Source organism: Micropterus salmoides, unplaced genomic scaffold (genome assembly GCF_014851395.1).
Source record: "Micropterus salmoides isolate LMB-PRFRI ecotype aquatic unplaced genomic scaffold, ASM1485139v1 Ms_hic_scaffold_4, whole genome shotgun sequence".
Taxonomy (NCBI): Eukaryota; Metazoa; Chordata; class Actinopteri; order Centrarchiformes; family Centrarchidae; genus Micropterus; species Micropterus salmoides.
Window position 1 is genome coordinate 9,865,233 of NW_024043372.1, and position 19,212 is coordinate 9,884,444.

At 45.7% G+C, this 19,212-nt stretch overlaps 1 protein-coding gene across 1 annotated transcript in view; it reads left to right on the plus strand.

Moving 5' to 3' along the window:
• Positions 1–662: 662 nt before the first annotated feature.
• Positions 663–19,212, plus strand: part of ippk (inositol 1,3,4,5,6-pentakisphosphate 2-kinase) — a 32,787-nt gene continuing 14,237 nt past the window's right edge. Inside the window, exons 1-7 of the mRNA XM_038695692.1 lie at positions 663–895; positions 7,229–7,288; positions 9,073–9,168; positions 17,084–17,150; positions 17,673–17,791; positions 17,962–18,051; positions 19,038–19,096. Coding sequence (XP_038551620.1) covers positions 815–895; positions 7,229–7,288; positions 9,073–9,168; positions 17,084–17,150; positions 17,673–17,791; positions 17,962–18,051; positions 19,038–19,096 — 572 coding nt within the window. The 5' untranslated portion in view covers positions 663–814. The remainder of the gene's footprint in view (positions 896–7,228; positions 7,289–9,072; positions 9,169–17,083; positions 17,151–17,672; positions 17,792–17,961; positions 18,052–19,037; positions 19,097–19,212) is intronic.

Consider the following 19,212-nt stretch of genomic DNA (forward strand, 5'->3'; position numbering starts at 1 on the left):
ATGACACATATTTGATAACAACTTGTCTTAGTGTCACATATTTTTGTAATATGACTTTTATCCTCCTAAAACTATGACTTTTTTGCATATTATGATTTTTTTGGGTAAAATTACGATTTTCTTACTCATAGATCTTCCCGCAACATTACTTTTTCTTAAAAACTACAACTTTCTTTTGTAACATAATTTTTAAATTTTGTAATAAAAATTCTTTTTGTGCATGTACTCTCACTTCTTCCTCAGAATATTACAACTTTATTAGCATAATGACATTTTTTCATAGTTAAATTTTGTAATAAAAATTCTTGTTTTTCTTCTTTTAATTGCTTTTCTTTTAATGAAACCATTTCTTAATCTCATAATATTAATAAGACATTTTATTGTAAAATTACTTTTATCCTTGTAAAACTATGACTTTATTCACAACATATGACTTTTTTTTCATGTAAGATTATGATTTTTTTTTACTCTTCGTGTAACATGACTTTTTTTTCTTGAAAAATTACAACTGCATTTCCATAATAAATAAGACTTTACTCTGATCACTAACGATTTCTTTTTCAAAACATTTTTAATTTTTTCGTCCTCTCGCTGCCTACTGGGACTTTTATTCTGAAGCTTTGGTCGGAAGAAGTATTTTGGTGGGGAGCATGGACATCCGGGGCCGGGCAGAAGCAGAAGTCAGTCGGCCCTGAAGTACCTCAGAGTTACTGCTAGCAGACAGTAGTACCAGTCTGAGTACGTGTATGTTGCCGTGCCGTCGTGTGTTACTTTCTGGCCGTTAACGGGAGCTCTGTGTGTCGTCGTTGGTGTGATGGAAGTGGACAAAATGGACGAGAACGACTGGAAGTACCACGGAGAGGGAAACAAGAGCCTGGTGGTCTCACACGTACAGGTGAGTAAGGCTAGGCTAACATGAAGCTAATCCAAGTTCGGCGAAAACAGCAGGATGAGTGAACGTTTAATTTAGCTTTAAGGTGACACCCAACGCCCGCTTTACACTTTTCTAACGTTAAAAATGCTTCACCTCGGTGTTGCTGCCTTTGGAAACTTTGTTTTGAATGTCTGGGAAGTGTGTTTATGACCGAAGGGTGAAATGTCAACTGTCAGGATTTCATTTATCACAGTTACCGTTAGCCTGTGTCTGCTGGCCTAGCCGGCATGTCAGTCAACAGAAAAAGAGTTCACATTATAGTCAAATCAATGAAGAGGATTGTTACACAGGGACAAAAACGCTTTTAAAACACCACCAATGATTAGAAAGTACATGTAGATGTATGTCCAGTATGTGACGGACTGACTGGGTGGTGTTAAGTCATAAAACTGTTAGATCCTAACGGGGTGCTTTGGAGCTAAGGTAACGTTAGCAGCTCCCCAGATTTTTCCTCCAGCTGCTGGTTGAAGGAGCAAAACACTTTACTGGGCTGCCGCCTTACTGGACCTTTCTGTTAGACGAGTCTAAGGCAGTCTTGTGATTTCATTTCCATGCAGGTTAATTTGTGCTGTCTGACCTGTCAGGGTGGTGCCTTCACTGTCTCATTCACGGGACCCGTCTGTCATATTGTTGAGCAATCATCATAGCAGCAGTCTTGCAATGAGCTTTTTTTTGGGTGGCCTTGATGTTGTTTACATTGTAGTAGCTATAATTTTGTGCTGGGCAACATTTCAGTGTTATTGATGATCATATTGTTTGATTACTTTTCAAAATTAAGTTGAAAGTAGTGATTCTGTAGTGTAATTGAAAATGCTGATACTAAAATTATGATTTTAAATGAGGAATGTTTGGATCAGAAACTCATACATTTGATGCTAGCTTTCAGTTCTTGCCATTTTTTTGGATAGTTGATACTATAGACACACTTAGCATCAACACCTTTGGAGCCCTACACTCAAGAGTTTTGTCAGATGTTCTGCACCACAGTTCATTGTATGAAGTTGTATATTTTGTTCGTGATTTGCTCCAAATGGTGAATTCTACATTTCTAACAGTGAATGTTACAGTATGACATAATGCTGCATGTGACTCCACTGAGAGAAAGGCGGAATAGATAGATATTATTGATGGGTGAAATGGATGCAATCTCTGGAAATCCAATTGCTGTTTATGGTTTAAAAACAAGCCCAGACACAAATATCTGACATATCAATATGGCTGTCCCAGAGTTCAGATGTTCCTAGTCGACTAGTCGTCACACATCAGAAAATGTGTGTTAAAGTAACATTGTTAACAAGTGTGAACCAACCGTGAGAGTGAAATGGTGGAAGGATAAACAGGGACAGAGTATGACAGAGGCATTTGCACTTTTCAGATAATCATCTCTGTACATAACTCTAGGTGTCTGTGATTAGGAGTGAGTAGGAAACTAGAGAAACTTGTTTTCCTAGGCTATATTTGGTCTGATAGCACAAGTTAGGGGCGTTTGACATGTATTGTGTACAATAATAATATCATAATTGTTGTTTTAATGACGTGTGAGCAGACATTATCGATTACGTTCCGTCACTTACTTTGCAAAAAACTTTCACAAACACCTTGTACGCACAGTAACTGCGTGATGCGTCATGCATGTAGTACATGGGTGTAAAGGTAAACAAGCAATTACTGCTGAAAAATTCATGACTGAAATTAAAAATTAGTGAACAAACTACGCCTGGAGATAAAAAAAAAAAAAAAAAAAAAAAAAACTGACACCACCAGCCTCACAATCTATGTCGAACCGCTGGACGTGGATCAACCTCACTCGCAGTGAAGGTGGTTTGACTTTGAAAAGACGGATGTTGCCCAAAAGATGTCAAACTATTTTGAAAAACTATTTTTTGGTTGCTGTTAAAGACTACAATCTAACCACCACATGAAAAGCTTCAGAGTCAGCTGTCCATGACAGTCCTGAACCAGCCAAGATACCAGCATGAAACAGAACTAGGAACTCCCTGTGTTTCCACCAAATGGACCAGGGTCTAAATTTAGTTCTAGGGTCTTTATTTTACCTCCTAAAAAGTCCCTGCTTGGGGGGTAGTACTTTCTTAAAGTACCGGTACTTTGGGCTGGGGGGGAGCTTGCTTTGCAGTGAAATTCTGAATGGATGAGTGGAGGCTACTGGTTTTAACTCGAGCGTGTTTGCTGCTTTAACTCGAGCCTGTCTGCTGTTTTTCTATGACTACTCCTCTAGTTTCCACTGTTGTTTGCAAACAAATACAGTGGGTACGGAAAGTATTCAGACCCCTTTAAATTTTTCACTCTTTGTTTCATTGCAGCCATTTTCCAAAAATCAAAAAAGTTCATTTTATTTCTCAGTAATGTACACTCAGCACCCCATCTTGACAGAAAAAAAACAGAAATGTAGAAATTTTTGCAAATTTATTAAAAAAGAAAAACTGAAATATCACATGGTCATAAGTATTCAGACCCTTTGCTCAGTATTTAGTAGAAGCACCCTTTTGATCTAATACAGCCATGAGTCGTTTTGGGAAAGATGCAACAAGTTCTCCACATCTGGATACGGGTATCCTCTGCCATTCCTCCTTGCAGATCCTCTCCAGTTCTGTCAGGTTGGATGGTAAACATTGGTGGACAGCCATTTTCAGGTCTCTCCAGAGATGCTCAATTGGGTTTAAGTCAGGGCTCTGGCTGGACCATTCAAGAACAGCCACGGAGTTGTTGTGAAGCCACTCCTTCGTTATTTTAGCGGTGCGCTTAGGGTCATTGTCTTGTTGGAAGGTAAACCTTCGGCCCAGTCTGAGGTCCAGAGCACTCTGGAAAAGGTTTTCGTCCAGGATATCCCTGTACTTGGCCGCATTCATCTTTCCCTCGATTTCAACCAGTCGTCCTGTCCCTGCAGCTGAAAAACACCCCCACAGCATGATGCTGCCACCACCATGCTTCACTGTTGAGACTGTATTGGACTGGTGATGAGTAGTACCTGGTTTTCTCCACACATACCGCTTAGAATTAAGGCCAAAAAGTTCTATCTTGGTCTCATCAGACCAGAGGATCTTATTTATCACCATCTTGGAGACCTTCAGGTGTTTTTTAGCAAACTCCATGCGGGCTTTCATGTGTCTTGCACTGAGGAGAGGCTTCCGTCGGGCCACTCTGCCATAAAGCCCCGACTGGTGGATTGCTGCAGTGATGGTTGACTTACTACAACTTTCTCCCATCTCCCGACTGCATCTCTGGAGCTCAGCCACAGTGATCTTTGGGTTCTACTTTACCTCTCTCACCAAGGCTCTTCTCCCCCGATAGCTCAGTTTGGCCGGACGGCCAGCTCTAGGAAGGGTTCTGGTCGTCCCAAACGTCTTCCATTTGAGGATTATGGAGGCCACTGTGCTCTTAGGAACCTTAAGTGCAGCAGAATTTTTTTTTGTAACCTTGGCCAGATCGGTGCCTTGCCACAATTCTGTCTCTGAGCTCTTCAGGCAGTTCCTTTGACCTCATGATTCTCATTTGCTCTGACATGCACTGTGAGCTGTAAGGTCTTATATAGACAGGTGTGTGGCTTTCCTGATCAAGTCCAATCAGTATAATCAAACACAACTGGACTCAAATGAAGGTGTAGAACCATCTCAAGGATGATCAGAAGAAATAGACAGCACCTGAGTTAAATATGAGTGTCACGGCAAAGGGTCTGAATACTTATGACCATGTGATATTTCAGTTTTTCTTTTTTAATAAATTTGCAAAAATTTCTACATTTCTGTTTTTTTCTGTCAAGATGGGGTGCTGAGTGTACATTACTGAGAAATAAAATGAACTTTTTTGATTTTTGGAAAATGGCTGCAATGAAACAAAGAGTGAAAAATTTAAAGGGGTCTGAATACTTTCCGTACCCACTGTATATCACAATCAACAGTCAGATAGCACACACAAGTCTCGCCGATGTCCGCCTGAGATCGTACCTCAGTATTAAATGTATTGCTCGGAAACAGTAGCCAGTGTGCAGTGGCGTGTTTGCAGCAAACAGCTGATGGAGCTACGCTAAATACTGGGTCCAGAGTTGTTGTTTTAAGTTTTCATGAGGAAAGGAAGTTTTTATACAGAGCTGAAGTCGGTCTCCTCTTCTCCAAAACAAGCGGAACAGCTGATTACAGCAGGTATTAAAGCTCGTTAAAAGTCCCATTCCTGCGATGCTCAGGCGACACAGATGTGATGCTGCAGGTTGATCCGCAGCTCTTGTCGGCTGGAAATGTTTTGATAACCTTCAAAATTGTCGCAATTTTATTTTTGTGTTTCTTTCTCTGTGCTGCAGTTAATTTAAGAACTTGATGGCTTTATCCAGTTTGTTATTAAATGTGTTACAAACTATCACATGTCTCTCCATTATACTCCCACACAAAAAAGCTGTTTTTAATGGTCAAGTATAGCCTATAGCTTTTCACTATATTCCAATCAAATCTGATGTTCATTTATAAATTTTTCTCATGGATAGTGGTCACTAAATAACGATGCCTGTGCATTGCTTGATACAGTGTATAGGCCTACAGCCTACGTCAGCTGGTTAATTTGCCTAATCTTCAAAGGTCTTTAGACCACAGTAGAAATGCACACAACAGTAGACCGAAGAGACCTTTTAGTTCCTTGAAAAGAGATCCGGGGACTTAAAAGTCCCGTGTACTTTTTGTTGATACGCGGCTTATGACATCAGGGCTAATATAGTGACAGATGAAATGGTTTACTCATACTTGCACTGTTTGATGTCAGTAATATTTGTTATTATATAGATTTCACTTAAATGCAATTTAAATAGTTTTGAGAAGCTGCAGTTTTTATTCACCGGTCACTGTAACTTACACTGTACATCACTGCTAAACTGATGGCTTATTGCTGACCCATTTCTCTCTGCTCTGCTGCCATTCACCAGCACACCTGTTTGCACACACACTTACTCTGTCTCCTCCTCCTCTACCACACACACTACTTTTACAAACACGTTTGTGAAAGATGCCAAATATTGTCCCAGAAGATATCTAGATATCGGACACCCTTAGCATGAGTATAAAACATCTGTTACCATCTCTAAAACCAATCACAAGTAGTGAAGTTTGTCACTTAAAGCAATGGTATGAAGCTGCAGTACTGGAGGCTGCAGTTTCAGGTCTTCTCAGAAGGCAGCAGGGCGAACAGGCAGTGGCTGGGGTGGGTACTGTTTTTAACAGAAGAGGACATCCATTTAATTGCAACCTGGCTTGGATTGAATTCCTCCATTGTGTGGCATTCAGTGAAATATTTAATTACCTTCTTAGTCTTCCTGTCCATCTGGTTTGAGAAGTATATGTAATGCACGTTCAACATGAGGAATCCAGTGTCAGCCTTTTACCCTGGCAAGGTATCTAATAATGTTGATTGAAGTCCTAATCCTTCATTAGTAATCAGGGGGAGCTGTTCTGACAAGGCTGACTTGGCTGAATGATGGTTTTCATTTGATTTTTTCTGCCAGGTCAGACTTTATTTCATTAGCTATTGTTGTACAGGTCTTTTAAAGATGGATCCACTTGCGCTCTAAACTTATTTTATTCAAAGTCAGACTAAAACTGCCTCTAGAAGAATAAATGAAGTAAGTTTCCACCTATGATCTGACTGAAAATATTATAAAATTTAAGCTGTAAGGAAAAACTGTCCTCCCACTGCAGCATCTGTTCCAAAAGTGTTTCAGCAACACAAGTAAAATAATCAGGGCATGGTTCAAAATTAATGTTAGGAGAGAACATTTGGTTACTCATCACCTGAGGCGTGTAAATGTGGATCGAGGTAACAGCAGTGCGTTGTCAAGATACCTACATAACCTGTTTTCTCAAAGGAATCTGGTTTTGTGTAGGCATGTAGATACTGATTAAAATGTCCTGATATCTGTTCTGTCGTCTCAGGTAAATTGATGTTTATTTGACACACAAGTGCTGACGGAAGTAGTCACTGTTGTGCAGTAAATTTCCAGTGTATTTGAGGGTGTGTTTGAATGTTCTTTAGACAACCAGAAACACATCCAACTCGTAGTCTGATGCTAATGATGCTAGCTAAAATTGATAGCCTACAAAGGGTTTTCCCTGATTTCACCTCAGGCTTTAGAGAATGGACTGACTTATTTTGTCAGAAAACTGTATCAGTATTTTTACCTAACTCAGGAATATTTAGAAGATTGACCCTGCCTAGTGGTTCAGGTGTGATTCCAGGTTTGTCCTGAGTTTTAAATAAGGTTCCACTGATCCTAAACAAACTTCTCTTCTGTTCTTGCAGCTTTCCAGAGTTTTACGCCTGCTCAAGTATCCAGCAGAGGACTCTGAAAACCCACCACAGGTAAATATGGGTCTGTGTGCGTCTGAAGCTAAAGCCTGGTCCAAATTACAGATCAGTAAAAACATCTCAATGCAGATCACACAGCAAGTTGTGGGAATGTTGCAATTTCTTTCTTTACAAAATAGAGAAACTGTAGGCAGACACTTTAAGCCCAATGTTAACCCCAAAGTGGTCGCATCCACTCATTTTAGCATCCGGACCCAACCTCTCCCAGATTGGCTGTCATTTGATGTTCAGTTTGAGGGGAGTCGATGCTGTCAAAGGATCCATTATAAACTGTAATGAGCTTGTTTTAATATTATCGAAGTGTTATTTTAGATGTTGTGAAGTCAACTGAACTTCAACCACATACAGAAGTCTATTCTAACCTCCAGTTCTCACTTCAGAGCAGACCGAACTGTCCTCGTCTTCCCCCGTCTGCAGCTCCATTCTTCTAATAAAACTTGGCAATGGAAGGAATACATTCGATGTGAGCTCTTAACATCATGACTGGTTGATTAATTTGAAAGTGTATAGTGTGAGTTAAGACGATATACAAGATTAATATAATGGTACAGTGTCTGTCCGGCTCTAGGCTGCTGCACGGTGGATCAGAGATGCACTGTTACAGCTGAGTAAACACTAGATTTAAAAACATTAATACAGACAATGACACTGCTCAAATTTTAATTCCTGCCTCCTGGCACATTCTCTGACAAGCTCATGGCCAGAGCTGAAGATATGACTGATAGGACGAGTTATCTTAATTCCTAATTAACATGATCTGGCATGGGCAGTTATAGATATGACTTTGTGACAGCAGGTTACAGAGCACTACATGCTGCAGAGGACTACCTACATAAACAAGTGATAACTGCGCCTTTGTCAAATCATCAGAGCAAACCACATCCGCACCGATATTTATTTGTTTTATTTTGTCACTGACACTTTATTTAATAAAGCAACAACACCTTGTCAAATCAAATAAAACATTTGTCCTAAAACAACAGTGTCATGGCTGCACAGGGCGATGTCGCACTGCAGCTGAAGGCACACAGGTGTTGTATTAAATTGTTTGTTTTGTTAAATAACCCATCATATCTAATCATGTCTGTCAAGATGATTGATCCGTAACTTAGAGGAGAAAACAGACGTCTGATGAGGTTTAAGCTCTGGTTCGTACCTGTTGGCAGGGTTACAATATAAACTGAGCAGCACTGTGCTCCACTTAGTCACATCTCTGTTTACTGTCAGTGGAGCAGCTGCTGATCTTATATCCTGGACAGATTAAAGGCTTGGAAGGCACACTGATCCAAATGTAAACCAAAGTGTAGCCCTGCCCTACCTCTGAAATTCAAATTTTACTTGGAGCTGCTCATCTGCTGCTTTTACTCTGAAGTTGACTGACCTTTAATACAGGGACTAAATGTTAACAACAGCTAAATTTAAGGACATTTTTTGATGCAGTTAAATATTTATTTAAGTTTTATTTGTAGACGCAGGATGAAAACTGACTCATACTTGTAATTCATCTTAAAGCCAAAGTCATTTAATATAAAGTTATTTGTTGTTTGAAAGGTTTCTCTACTTTTGATCCTCATTAGAAATCCAGGGCAATTTTACAAACATTTGGGTTAACCAGCTAAATTTCGGTTTAACCCTGCCAGAAAATAAGTGAGCTGAGCTGACTTTCTCAATCTCTTTGTGCCTCTTTGAGCTCAAATAATAATAATAATGTCAGTACCGGATATAACTTGCTCTTTTACCTGTGTGTTTATGTGCCTGTCTTTGTGTTTGTCCTTTAGACGGTGGAGCAGGCCTTCAGGCAGATCCAGAACATTGTTGATTTCAGCTCCAACGTCATGAGTAGCCTTCTGGGAGAGAAGTTCATCCACAGTGGGGTAAGAGAAGCACACCTTTTTTTCTTTTTATCACTTTTGTCTTTATTTAAGGTTACATCCACACTAGTATGATCTCCGTCCGCACCAGTGTTTTAGCTGCATTTCAGAACCGATCTCGGTCTATATTAAAACAACTGAGAACGCACATGAAGAGGCCATTCACGTACACTGTGCATGCGCGTTCCAGTGTAAACAGGAAGCAGATTGTCTACTCTGCATTTGCAGAAGATTTGTTTTTTTTGCATGGACCAACAATGAGGTGGAACTGTTAATGAAAGTAACATGGGAGTAAAAAGAGAAACTGGGGGTCGTTGCAAAGTAAATACAGCGACATGCACAGTGCAAGTGTTATTTGCACAGTACAAAATATTTTAATAAAAATACCAAATCACACTGTCAGCAGCATTGTGTTTTTGCAATCAGGAGTGTCTGCGTCATCGTTTTTAAAGTCCTAAAACGCCACCCCGGATTTTTTTTAAACGAAAACGAGTCAGCAGCGTTTTGGCCGTTTTCAAACTTCTTCCGTTCTATTTCGTATAGGCTTCGCCCTCTAAGAGCTGTCGCTATTGGGTTCATCCCCGCGCGCATGCGCAGTCCTGAAGATTTCTTTCGCGCCCATGTGCCGTGCACGGGCCTCTCTCAGGTCCGCAATTTAGGTATATAATACCGGCGAGACCAGAGATCTGCTCCCCTTTTTTCTTCAGCGCTGCATAGCAGTCACTTTGGAGAGCAGAGTAGCGTCTAAAGAGCAATTTTCCTGACTAAAGAGCTTTTCCTATGGCTACTCACCGCTCTACCACTGAGGTCCGCCTCTGCCCGTCCTGCCACGCCGGCTACATCATGGGGTTTGATCTCCACGCCCGCTGCGAGACCTGCCTCGGTCCCCAGCACGCTGGCCTGGCTCTGACTCCCCGGGCCTCGTGCCCCTACTGCACACAGCTGCCCGTGGAGGAGAAGCGACGGCGGGTCGACGCCTTCGCGGCCCTGCAGGAGGAGGAGGACGACGAAGCTAGCTGGGCTAAGCCAGTTAGCTTCACGGCGGACCTCGCCGGCGGGACTGCTGGCGATGCAGGGCTCGAGTCCTCTGACTCTGCTCCCTCCATTGCTGGCTCCCCGCCAGGCTCTCCCCTCTTCCCGCTGGAAGACTTTGACTTGGATAAGAAGGCGGCGTCGCTGGCTCCTGCTCCACTTCCGCCTTCCAGCTTGCCGTCCTGCGGGGCTCTCCTCCGGGATCTCCCCGACATAATAAAGACGGCTGCTGAGCGCAAGGGCGTGCCGATGCCTGCTGAGCCTCCTGCACCTGCTCCTAGCGCCATGCTCGGCGACATCTACCAGCCAGAGCAAGCCTCCAAACAGGTTCCTGTGTGGCCCCTTTTTCCACCGCTTCAGCCTTTTCTCTCCGAAGCGGGGGCCGAGCCTGGGAAGCTGAAGGCGCCGGTGGCGAGGTACGTCAACTTCACGAAGGTCGAGGGCCTCACTGACCGTGGGTTTCCCTCTGTCCCACCTCTGGAGCCCAGCCTGGCAGCCATCCTGCTGCCTAAAGCCACCTTTTTCGGCAGGAGGAAGCCGACTCCGCCCTCCGCCCGCGACCAGGTGACGGCTCGAGTCACGGACCGCTCCCACCAGTGCGCCGCCCAGGTAACAGCCGCCATCAACAACATATCGCTGCTGGCCTCGTCCATGTCATCTGTCGCTGCTCAGCCCGACGCCCTTTCCCCCGAGCCGCCAGCGAGTTTGGGAAAGCCGCGGCCGCCATTTTGTCGCTCGCCACAGCGGCGGCGGTCGGCCAGTCCCGGATTATGGCGTGGATGACACATGTCCGATCTGCCGGAGCAGATCAGGAAGGAGTTGCTGGACGGCCCCATCAGCCCCGATGGGCTGTTTGGGCCGCTCCTCCAGGATGCAATCACACACATGCAGCAAGCTTCGGACGAGGCGGACAAGGTGAAGCGGCACACAGCGTGGAGCAGAGCGCCACCTCAACACCCACGGCGCTCACAGGGCTCCCGGCGTGATCGCCGCGACTCCCGCCCCAGGCCGAGGCGCCCCGCGGCCACTGCTGCGGCTGCGCCTCCGCCGGCTCCAGCCGAGGCCCCCCGGGCTCCTCCGGCGGCCGCTGCTCCTTCTTCACAGCGCCGCCCTGCAGTCAAGAACAGGCGAGCGGCTTGCTCCTGGTCCAACCCCCCCGCCGAGCCTCCCCGCAAACAGCGGAGGTATTGACGGGACGCGGGGGACGTGTGTTTTCTTCCCGGAACAGCCGGACACAACGGCTCTTTTCAGAGCCAACCAAATGTCCATAAAGAGCATGTTCCTAACAGTCAGCCTGCCCCTCTCTCCCCTGAGCTTCCTGCAGCTGATAAAACGCACGTCTCCCACACACAAGCAAGCTCCGCTGCGCACGCACACGCTGCGTCAGTTGTTGAGCCGCTGTTGTCCCTCTCTCATATTATCATGAGTGAAAAACATTCACATCAGATAAACACAACAGCCCACCCGCACTCCCTGCCTCTCTGCGGCCTCCCCACCTCTCACCCTTCAGTGTGTGTTAGTGGAGGTTTTTCACCGTGGCACGAGTCTGACACTGAGAATGAGCGGCCCGAGTGTTTCACACTATCGCCGCCGCAGCCCTTTCAACTCTGCCCTCCCATGGGCCGTGTCGAGCGGCTCTGCAGCTCACACGGCGGCGGAGAGGGCTCTTCTCTGGCTGTCAGAAATGTCCACAGAGGCCCCCCAGATTTTTGCTCGCCTGCTTTCAGAGCGTTGCTGCGCGTGGCAAAATCTGCCCATGAACGAGTGGATGGCGAGATTAATAAAGAAGGGTTACACTCTCCAATTCGCCAGCCCCCCTCCTCCTTTCAGCGGGGTGCTGGAGACCGTCATGTCATCGCAGTCAGAGACATCTGCTCTGATGGCAGAAATAACAGAGCTCCTGAGCAAAGGAGCGATTTCAAAAGTCCCGCGGGGCGAGGAGAACGAGGGCTTTTACTCCCGTTACTCCCTGGTGCCCAAGAAAACGGGCGGAATGAGGCCGATCCTGGATCTCTCCTCCTTCAACAAATGCATAATGAGGAGGCCGTTCCACATGCTCTCAGTCAGGCACGTATTGGAATGTGTACGTTCCGGGGATTGGTTCGCGTCCATCGACCTAAAGGACGCTTATTTCCATGTCCCCATCATCCCCAGACACAGGAAATTCCTGCGTTTCTCTTTCAGAGGAGCCCAGTTTCAATACAACCGCCTGCCTTTCGGCTATTCTCTGGCCCCGCGCACGTTCTCCAAATGTGTGGAGACAGCGCTGGAGCCGCTGCGCAGGTCGGGCGTCAGAGTGTTGTTTTACCTGGACGACTTGATTGTCATGGCATCGTCCAGGGAGAGCTGTGCGCTACACACGATGAAGCTCGTGAAACACCTGTCCCGCCTGGGTTTTGCCATAAACTGGCAGAAGAGCTCTCCTCTCCCCTCCCAGTCAATAATCTATCTGGGAGTGCATCTGGACTCAGCCCGCATGAGAGCCAGATTATCTCCAGCCAGGCTGGAAGCTCTCCGCTCTCTGCTTTCACGCATCGCTCCACACCAAGTGGTAACGGCTTTGTCTGTGATGCGTCTACTGGGCATGATGTCGGCCAGTCACGTGGTGGTCCCTCTGGGTCTCCTCCACATGAGGAAAATCCAGAGATGGTTCGGCCGTCTCCGCCTCGATCCCATAAAGCACAAAAGACGCCTGCTGTCCGTTCCCCCCTCAGTACAGTCAGACCTGACGTACTGGAAATCCCCTCACGTGCTTTCAGCGGGGTCCCCCCTCGGGAAAGTGACGTCACATGTCACAGTGTACACGGACGCGTCCCTCATTGGCTGGGGCGGGATGTGCCATTCTCACGTGGTGGGAGGGAAATGGCCACAGCCTCCATCTCTCCACATAAACTGCCTGGAGCTGTCCACAGTGCTGAAAGTGCTGAAACACTTTGCTCCACTCCTGAGAGACAAACATGTGCTGGTGAGAACAGACAACATGACAGCCGCGGCTTACATAAACCGTCAGGGCGGCGTCCGCTCGGCTCGGCTACTAGAGATAGCCAGGAGCCTGCTGCTGTGGGCCCACGCGAACCTGCGCTCTATCAGAGCACTCCACATTCCCGGTGTTCAGAACCGAGCCGCGGACCTCATGTCACGCGGCGGTCCGTCTCAGAACGAGTGGAGACTGAGTTCCACTCTTACTCAGGAACTGTGGGACAGATTCGGGGAGTCAGAGATAGATCTGTTCGCCTCACGAAAAACGCACAGTGCGCACTGTGGTTCTCACTGAACGCACGGGACGAGCCGCCACTGGGCGTGGACGCCTTCTCACACAGCCCGTGGCCCAGAACGCTCCTTTATGCTTTCCCCCCGGTTCCTCTGATTCCCCGCCTCCTGGCGCGCATTCAGGAGGAGCTCCTAACAGTGATTCTGGTGGCACCAGAACGCACGAGCGCATCATGGTTTCCAGTGATGATTCAGCTGCTGTCGGGGAAACCGTGGCAGCTGCCGTGGCGCAGAGACGCGCTCTCACAGCTGGACGGAGCCATCCTACACTTCCCAGTGATAGGTCAGCGTTTGTGGGCTTGGCCCCTGAACGGGAGCGCCTTGAAAGATTAGGATTGCCCCCTAATGTGGTGCGCACCATCCACGGCGCTAGGGCTCCCTCCACTACTGCTTCTTATAGAGCAAAGTGGTCCGCTTTTCAGCACTGGTGTGTGGAAAGAGACACGGACCCCGTCTCGTGTCCCTTATCTCTTGTTCTGTCCTTCCTCCAGCTGCTGGTGGACAGAAATCTGGCTTTATCCACAGTCAAATGTACGTGGCGGCCATCTCTTCCTGCCACGAGGGCTTTGGAGAGAGATCGGTTTTTGCGCATCCGCTGGTTAAGCGTTTTTTAAGAGGAGTGAGAAGGCAGCGGCCTGTCACGCGCCCCTTGGCGCCACAGTGGGATTTACCGCTTGTGCTGCGCGCTCTGAGCAATCCCCCCTTTGAGCCACTGCCGCAAACTTCTCTCAGACTGCTGTCTTTGAAGACAGCCCTCCTTTTGGCACTGACCTCTGCTAAGAGGGTGAGCGATCTGTGCGCTCTCTCAGTCGCTCCATCTTGTCTCGCTATCAGAGCTGATGGGAGCTCCGCCACCTTGAGGCCGAACCCAGCGTTCATGCCCAAGGTTATAACTAGCTCCTTCAGGTCACGGATTATTTCCCTGGAAGGTTTTTTCCCTCCTCCTCATCGAAACGAGGCGGAGGAAGCATCTCATCGTCTCTGCCCGGTGCGCGCGTTGTCTCATTATGTAGAGCGCACGGCTGCCCTCAGAAAAACTCAACAGCTGTTTGTTCACTACAGAGAGCATTCACGAGGCAAGTCTCTGTCAAAACAACGGTTGGCTCATTGGCTGTGTGAGGCCATCACACAGGCGTGCGTTGCGGCTGGGGAGGACCCCCCACCCGGCATCCGTGCGCACTCGACAAGAGCCGTGTCCTCCTCCACAGCGCTGTTCAGCGGGATGGCTGTGGAGGATATTTGCACAGCGGCATCATGGGCTTCACCCTGCCCCTTTATCCGCTTCTATTTACGCAATGCATCGGGGTTTTCTCTAACGCACTCGGTACTGAATGTTCTGGAGACCAGGCGCGACGCTGCTGGCTCGGGCACATTACGCACACATAGGCTTCCCTGTAAAGGAGCCGGTAAGGCTCCTCTTGCCACGGGCTGTTGGGGCTCCTTCTGTCTTAGTTGCGCTCCAGTTGGACTGCCACAATGCGTAACAACCGTCCTTACTGTTCCCTCAACATAAGCCGCAGTGTGCGTCTGTGTGTGCCTGTACTCTGGGCGTTCTCGTGCGCACACACACCCCCTGTTGCCGGGATGCGTGTGTGTTGTCCCATCCTCCCGCCTGCTCTGCTCGTTGTTGGGACTGGTTACAATGCGTAACTGTCGTTCCAATTTCCTCACAGCAGCAGGTGGGAGGCAGGGAGTGATGCGTTCAGCCATCCTGTTATCTGGTCTAATGCGGATGGCCGCGTATCTCAGTTTCCGTAGCGTAATGGATCAGACGCTCGCCTTTTATGCCGAAGGTACCTGGTTCGAGGCCAGGCGGAAACATTGACCTACATTTTGGTCTCTATCATGCATTGTGTGATTAGGGTACTGTGAGCTGGTGTGTTAATGCTTATGACCGCTGGGGGTCCAGTGGGCATTGACTACATCTGGCTTCGCCCTTATCCCAATAGCGACAGCTCTTAGAGGGCGAAGCCTATACGAAATAGAACGTTGGTTACGTATTGTAACCCCAGATTCTATGAGTATAGGCGTAGCCCTCTAAGCTGCGGGCCCGACTGGTCCCACCAGTGTCGGCTGAAGAAAAAAAGCTGACCTCTTGGGAGCAGATCTCTGGTCTCGCCGGTATTATATACCTAAATTGCGGACCTGAGAGAGGCCCGTGCACGGCACATGGGCGCGAAAGAAATCTTCAGGACTGCGCATGCGCGCGGGGATGAACCCAATAGCGACAGCTCTTAGAGGGCTACGCCTATACTCATAGAATCTGGGGTTACAATACGTAACCAACGTTTTAGGTGTTCATATTCGCTGTTTGTCTGGACGGCAGCATACGTTTTCTCTTACAAAACACTTAAAGTGTACTGATTTAGCAGTGCACTCAAAAAGGGGACAGAATCAGTGCAGCAGTCTTTTTATTGTTTTACACATTCTTTGGCCTTGTCAAAACCTGGCACCTTCATTACCCACAATGCAACTCAACCGCTTCGGTAGGAGATTTAGGTGTGTAATGCTATTAGCCACTAATGTAGCCTGTAGCCGCTAGCCTCAGACAGAGACGAGTAGTAGGCTTCAGAGATCTGGTAAACTCACATCTTTCTAACTCAACATGCCCAGATTTTTGTCATTTTTAAACTTAGGGTTTCTCTCCTCAACCAACGCTCAAGTGACAACACTTGAGGCAATGTATCAGCTTCAACATAGCTCCCTCTGGAGCCACTAAAAGGTACACATGATGCCGTAGTGCTCCCCAAGACCTGTAAATAAACTTCAATTTCTTAAATCAGTAGGCGTCTCTTTTTTAGTGCCAAAGTAATAGATAAACTCAAACAGCTGCCAGACTAAAAATTAAAACCTATTAATGACAAATACAATTGAATACAAGTATGTTAAATCAAGTTGGGTATTGTTGGACACAATTCATTTATACTAACATGGACATTGGCTTTGTGTTTTAAACATGTTAAAAAATTTTAGAATATCAAAGATCTTTGATCAGCAACAGTGAAGTCTGGGACAAAGAACAGCATATGAATTTTAAGACATGCTTGGTGAACTAATTGTACACCCAGTGTCAAAACTCTGTGGGTGTGGTGAAATGATCACAGTGCATACGTTTGTTTTTTAAGCACAATGTGAATCCCTGTTGGAAAAGACACTCCCATCAGAGCGGGGTGATAAACCGGACAGTCTTCTAGCAGCAGATATTCGCAGAAACAATGAGTTACAGTGTTGAAGTCAGGAGGGTTTTAGCACACAAACAACATTCCCCTGGTCAGATGATGTCTAATTGTAGATTTAAGTCAAAGATGAAAGTTGGTTTAACAGCTGAATTTATCTAACTGTCAAAATATAGAGCAATAACAAAAATAACAGCCAGGTTCCTGACATGTGGTCCGATGTATGTGGACTGACTAACCTAATGTTTTGGATGAATATGTTAGTATCTGTATAATCAGCAGGATTATATTGTGTCAGGGGGGTTCTGTACGTTATCACTCCCACAACTTTCTCAGTATTGCACACTGCCCGCAGATCACTGTGCTCTACATAAAGTAGATAACAGAAAGCAGTATTGAAATGTTCTGGACTAAAGTTACTGACTTGTGGTTTTCTGCAGGAAGTGGTCAAACTGCCGCTAGAGTTTGTGCGACAGCTGTCAATCAAAGTTCAACATCAAAGACCAGGTAAAATATATATATATTTTTAAAATCACTTCTGTGGGAAGCATCTGGTTGTGAAATCTGTTGAAGGAACACTTTGCGAAATACATTTATTGGCTTTCTTTGATCAGATACCACTCTCATGTCTGTACGGTAAATATGAAGCTACAGACAGCAGTTAGCTTAGCTCAGCACAAAGACTCTACACAGGTGGAAACAGCTAATCTGATCCTGTCGGAAGGTTACAAAATCTGCTTGAGAGCACCTCTAAAGCTCACTAATTAAAAATAGCATGGTCATCGCAGAGCAAAGAAAACCTGAGCTCACATATACATCTGGTGCCCATGTTACTGATGTTTTAATGACAAACAATCAATTGAGGAAATTATCAGCATATGAATGGATAATGAATATAATTACTAGTTGCCCTACTTGATATGTTCCTCTGGAGGCAATTTGATGGATGGAAGTTTACAATAAATGTAAATATAACCGTTCAAGTTCACATACACAGCGCACACATACTGAAAATCTTCTGTGTGTTAGCTTGGCGCTGCGATAAGGTGATGGACATCTACAGTGGCTGTGCTCTCTGTCTGCCAAATCTGACATCTCCAGCCCTCCACCAGCCAACACACACTCCTCCGCTCTGCATCGAGATCAAGGTAAACTGTTCTCTGTCCTGAGAAGCAGCCACGGCTGCAGAAGTCTTTTGCTTGTGAATCACTGTCACCCAGACCAACAGAGCTAAAACAACAAATCACATGAGTGTGAGTGAGTGTGTGTTTGTGTGTGTGTTACTCAGCTGATGTTTTTGTGTGGGTTGTGTTTTTAGCCTAAATGTGGCTTCCTGCCGTCCTCCAAACATGTCAGCAAAGACATCAAGACCAAAGTGTGCCGCTTCTGTATGCACCAACACTACAAGGTAACTACACCCGCACTATAGTGCGACCACAGAACATCTATAATACAACTACATCAGGGTCGATCCGGTTATACATTAATAAATTCTGGGGTTTTGTCCACCAGTGTGGGCATTTCACTGCATATGAAAGTAAAGAACTTGTGTGTGTGTGAATGTGAAACATCATTTGTCGCAGCAGTGTGAGCGGTTGGCTTGGCAAAGAGCACGGATTCCCTAAACTCCGACCCTAAAGAGTCTGTTGTCACTCTTCTTTCTCTCTCTCAAAAATCCAGGTAGCATTTCATTTCTTTAGCCGGCACTGACGGTTGCTTTTATAGTTTAACAAAGGCTATATCATATCAGTTGTCATTAATTAACTTCTCTCTGTAACTTCATGACAGAAACTAAACTTGGCAGGTTAAAATGTTCTCTGCAGCCGGTGTCTGTAAATGAGCAAAGATCAGATTCTAATTAATTAATTAAAAAATAAAAAAATATATATATATATATATATTTTTTTTTTACGAAAAAATACTCTCATGAGCTTCACACAACATACTGGAAACTCATGTACAGTGCAGAAATATTTTTATCAGCTTGAGGTTGAACTAATCCATGCTCGTTACATGTACTGCATTTAGCCAACGTGATACATAGCCGTTAGCTTGCCTTCAGCTTTTCAGTAACTATTTGTGTGTCTTTCACTGGAGGCTCAGCAATGATATGAATGAATATTATGAGATTGTCACACCGCAGTAAGTAATGTTACTGTAATGAATGGATCTTCCTCTGTGGTGTTGTCCTGCGCTGTTATGTTGCATGTATATTATGTGAACATGTGTAAACCGAAGCGATCTGATTCAGTATCAACAAATTCCCAACATTAAAAGACTTGGATTGAGATCAGGGCTAAAAAACTTGATTAGTACAACAAAACCTTTAGTACAACTACAAAACAATAAACACTTTGATGTTTCTGTTACCTCTCCTTCTTTCGCCCCCTCCAGGTGACCAATGGGATGTGGAAGAGACGCAGTCTGTACTGTCCTCTAGACCTCTTCTCAGGGTGAGATTACTGCACTTACTACTGTTACCATCAACACTACTGTATTTACAGTTTGTGGAAGTCACATGAAATGTTATACTGTAAAAATGTGTATAACAATAACACATAATACCAGA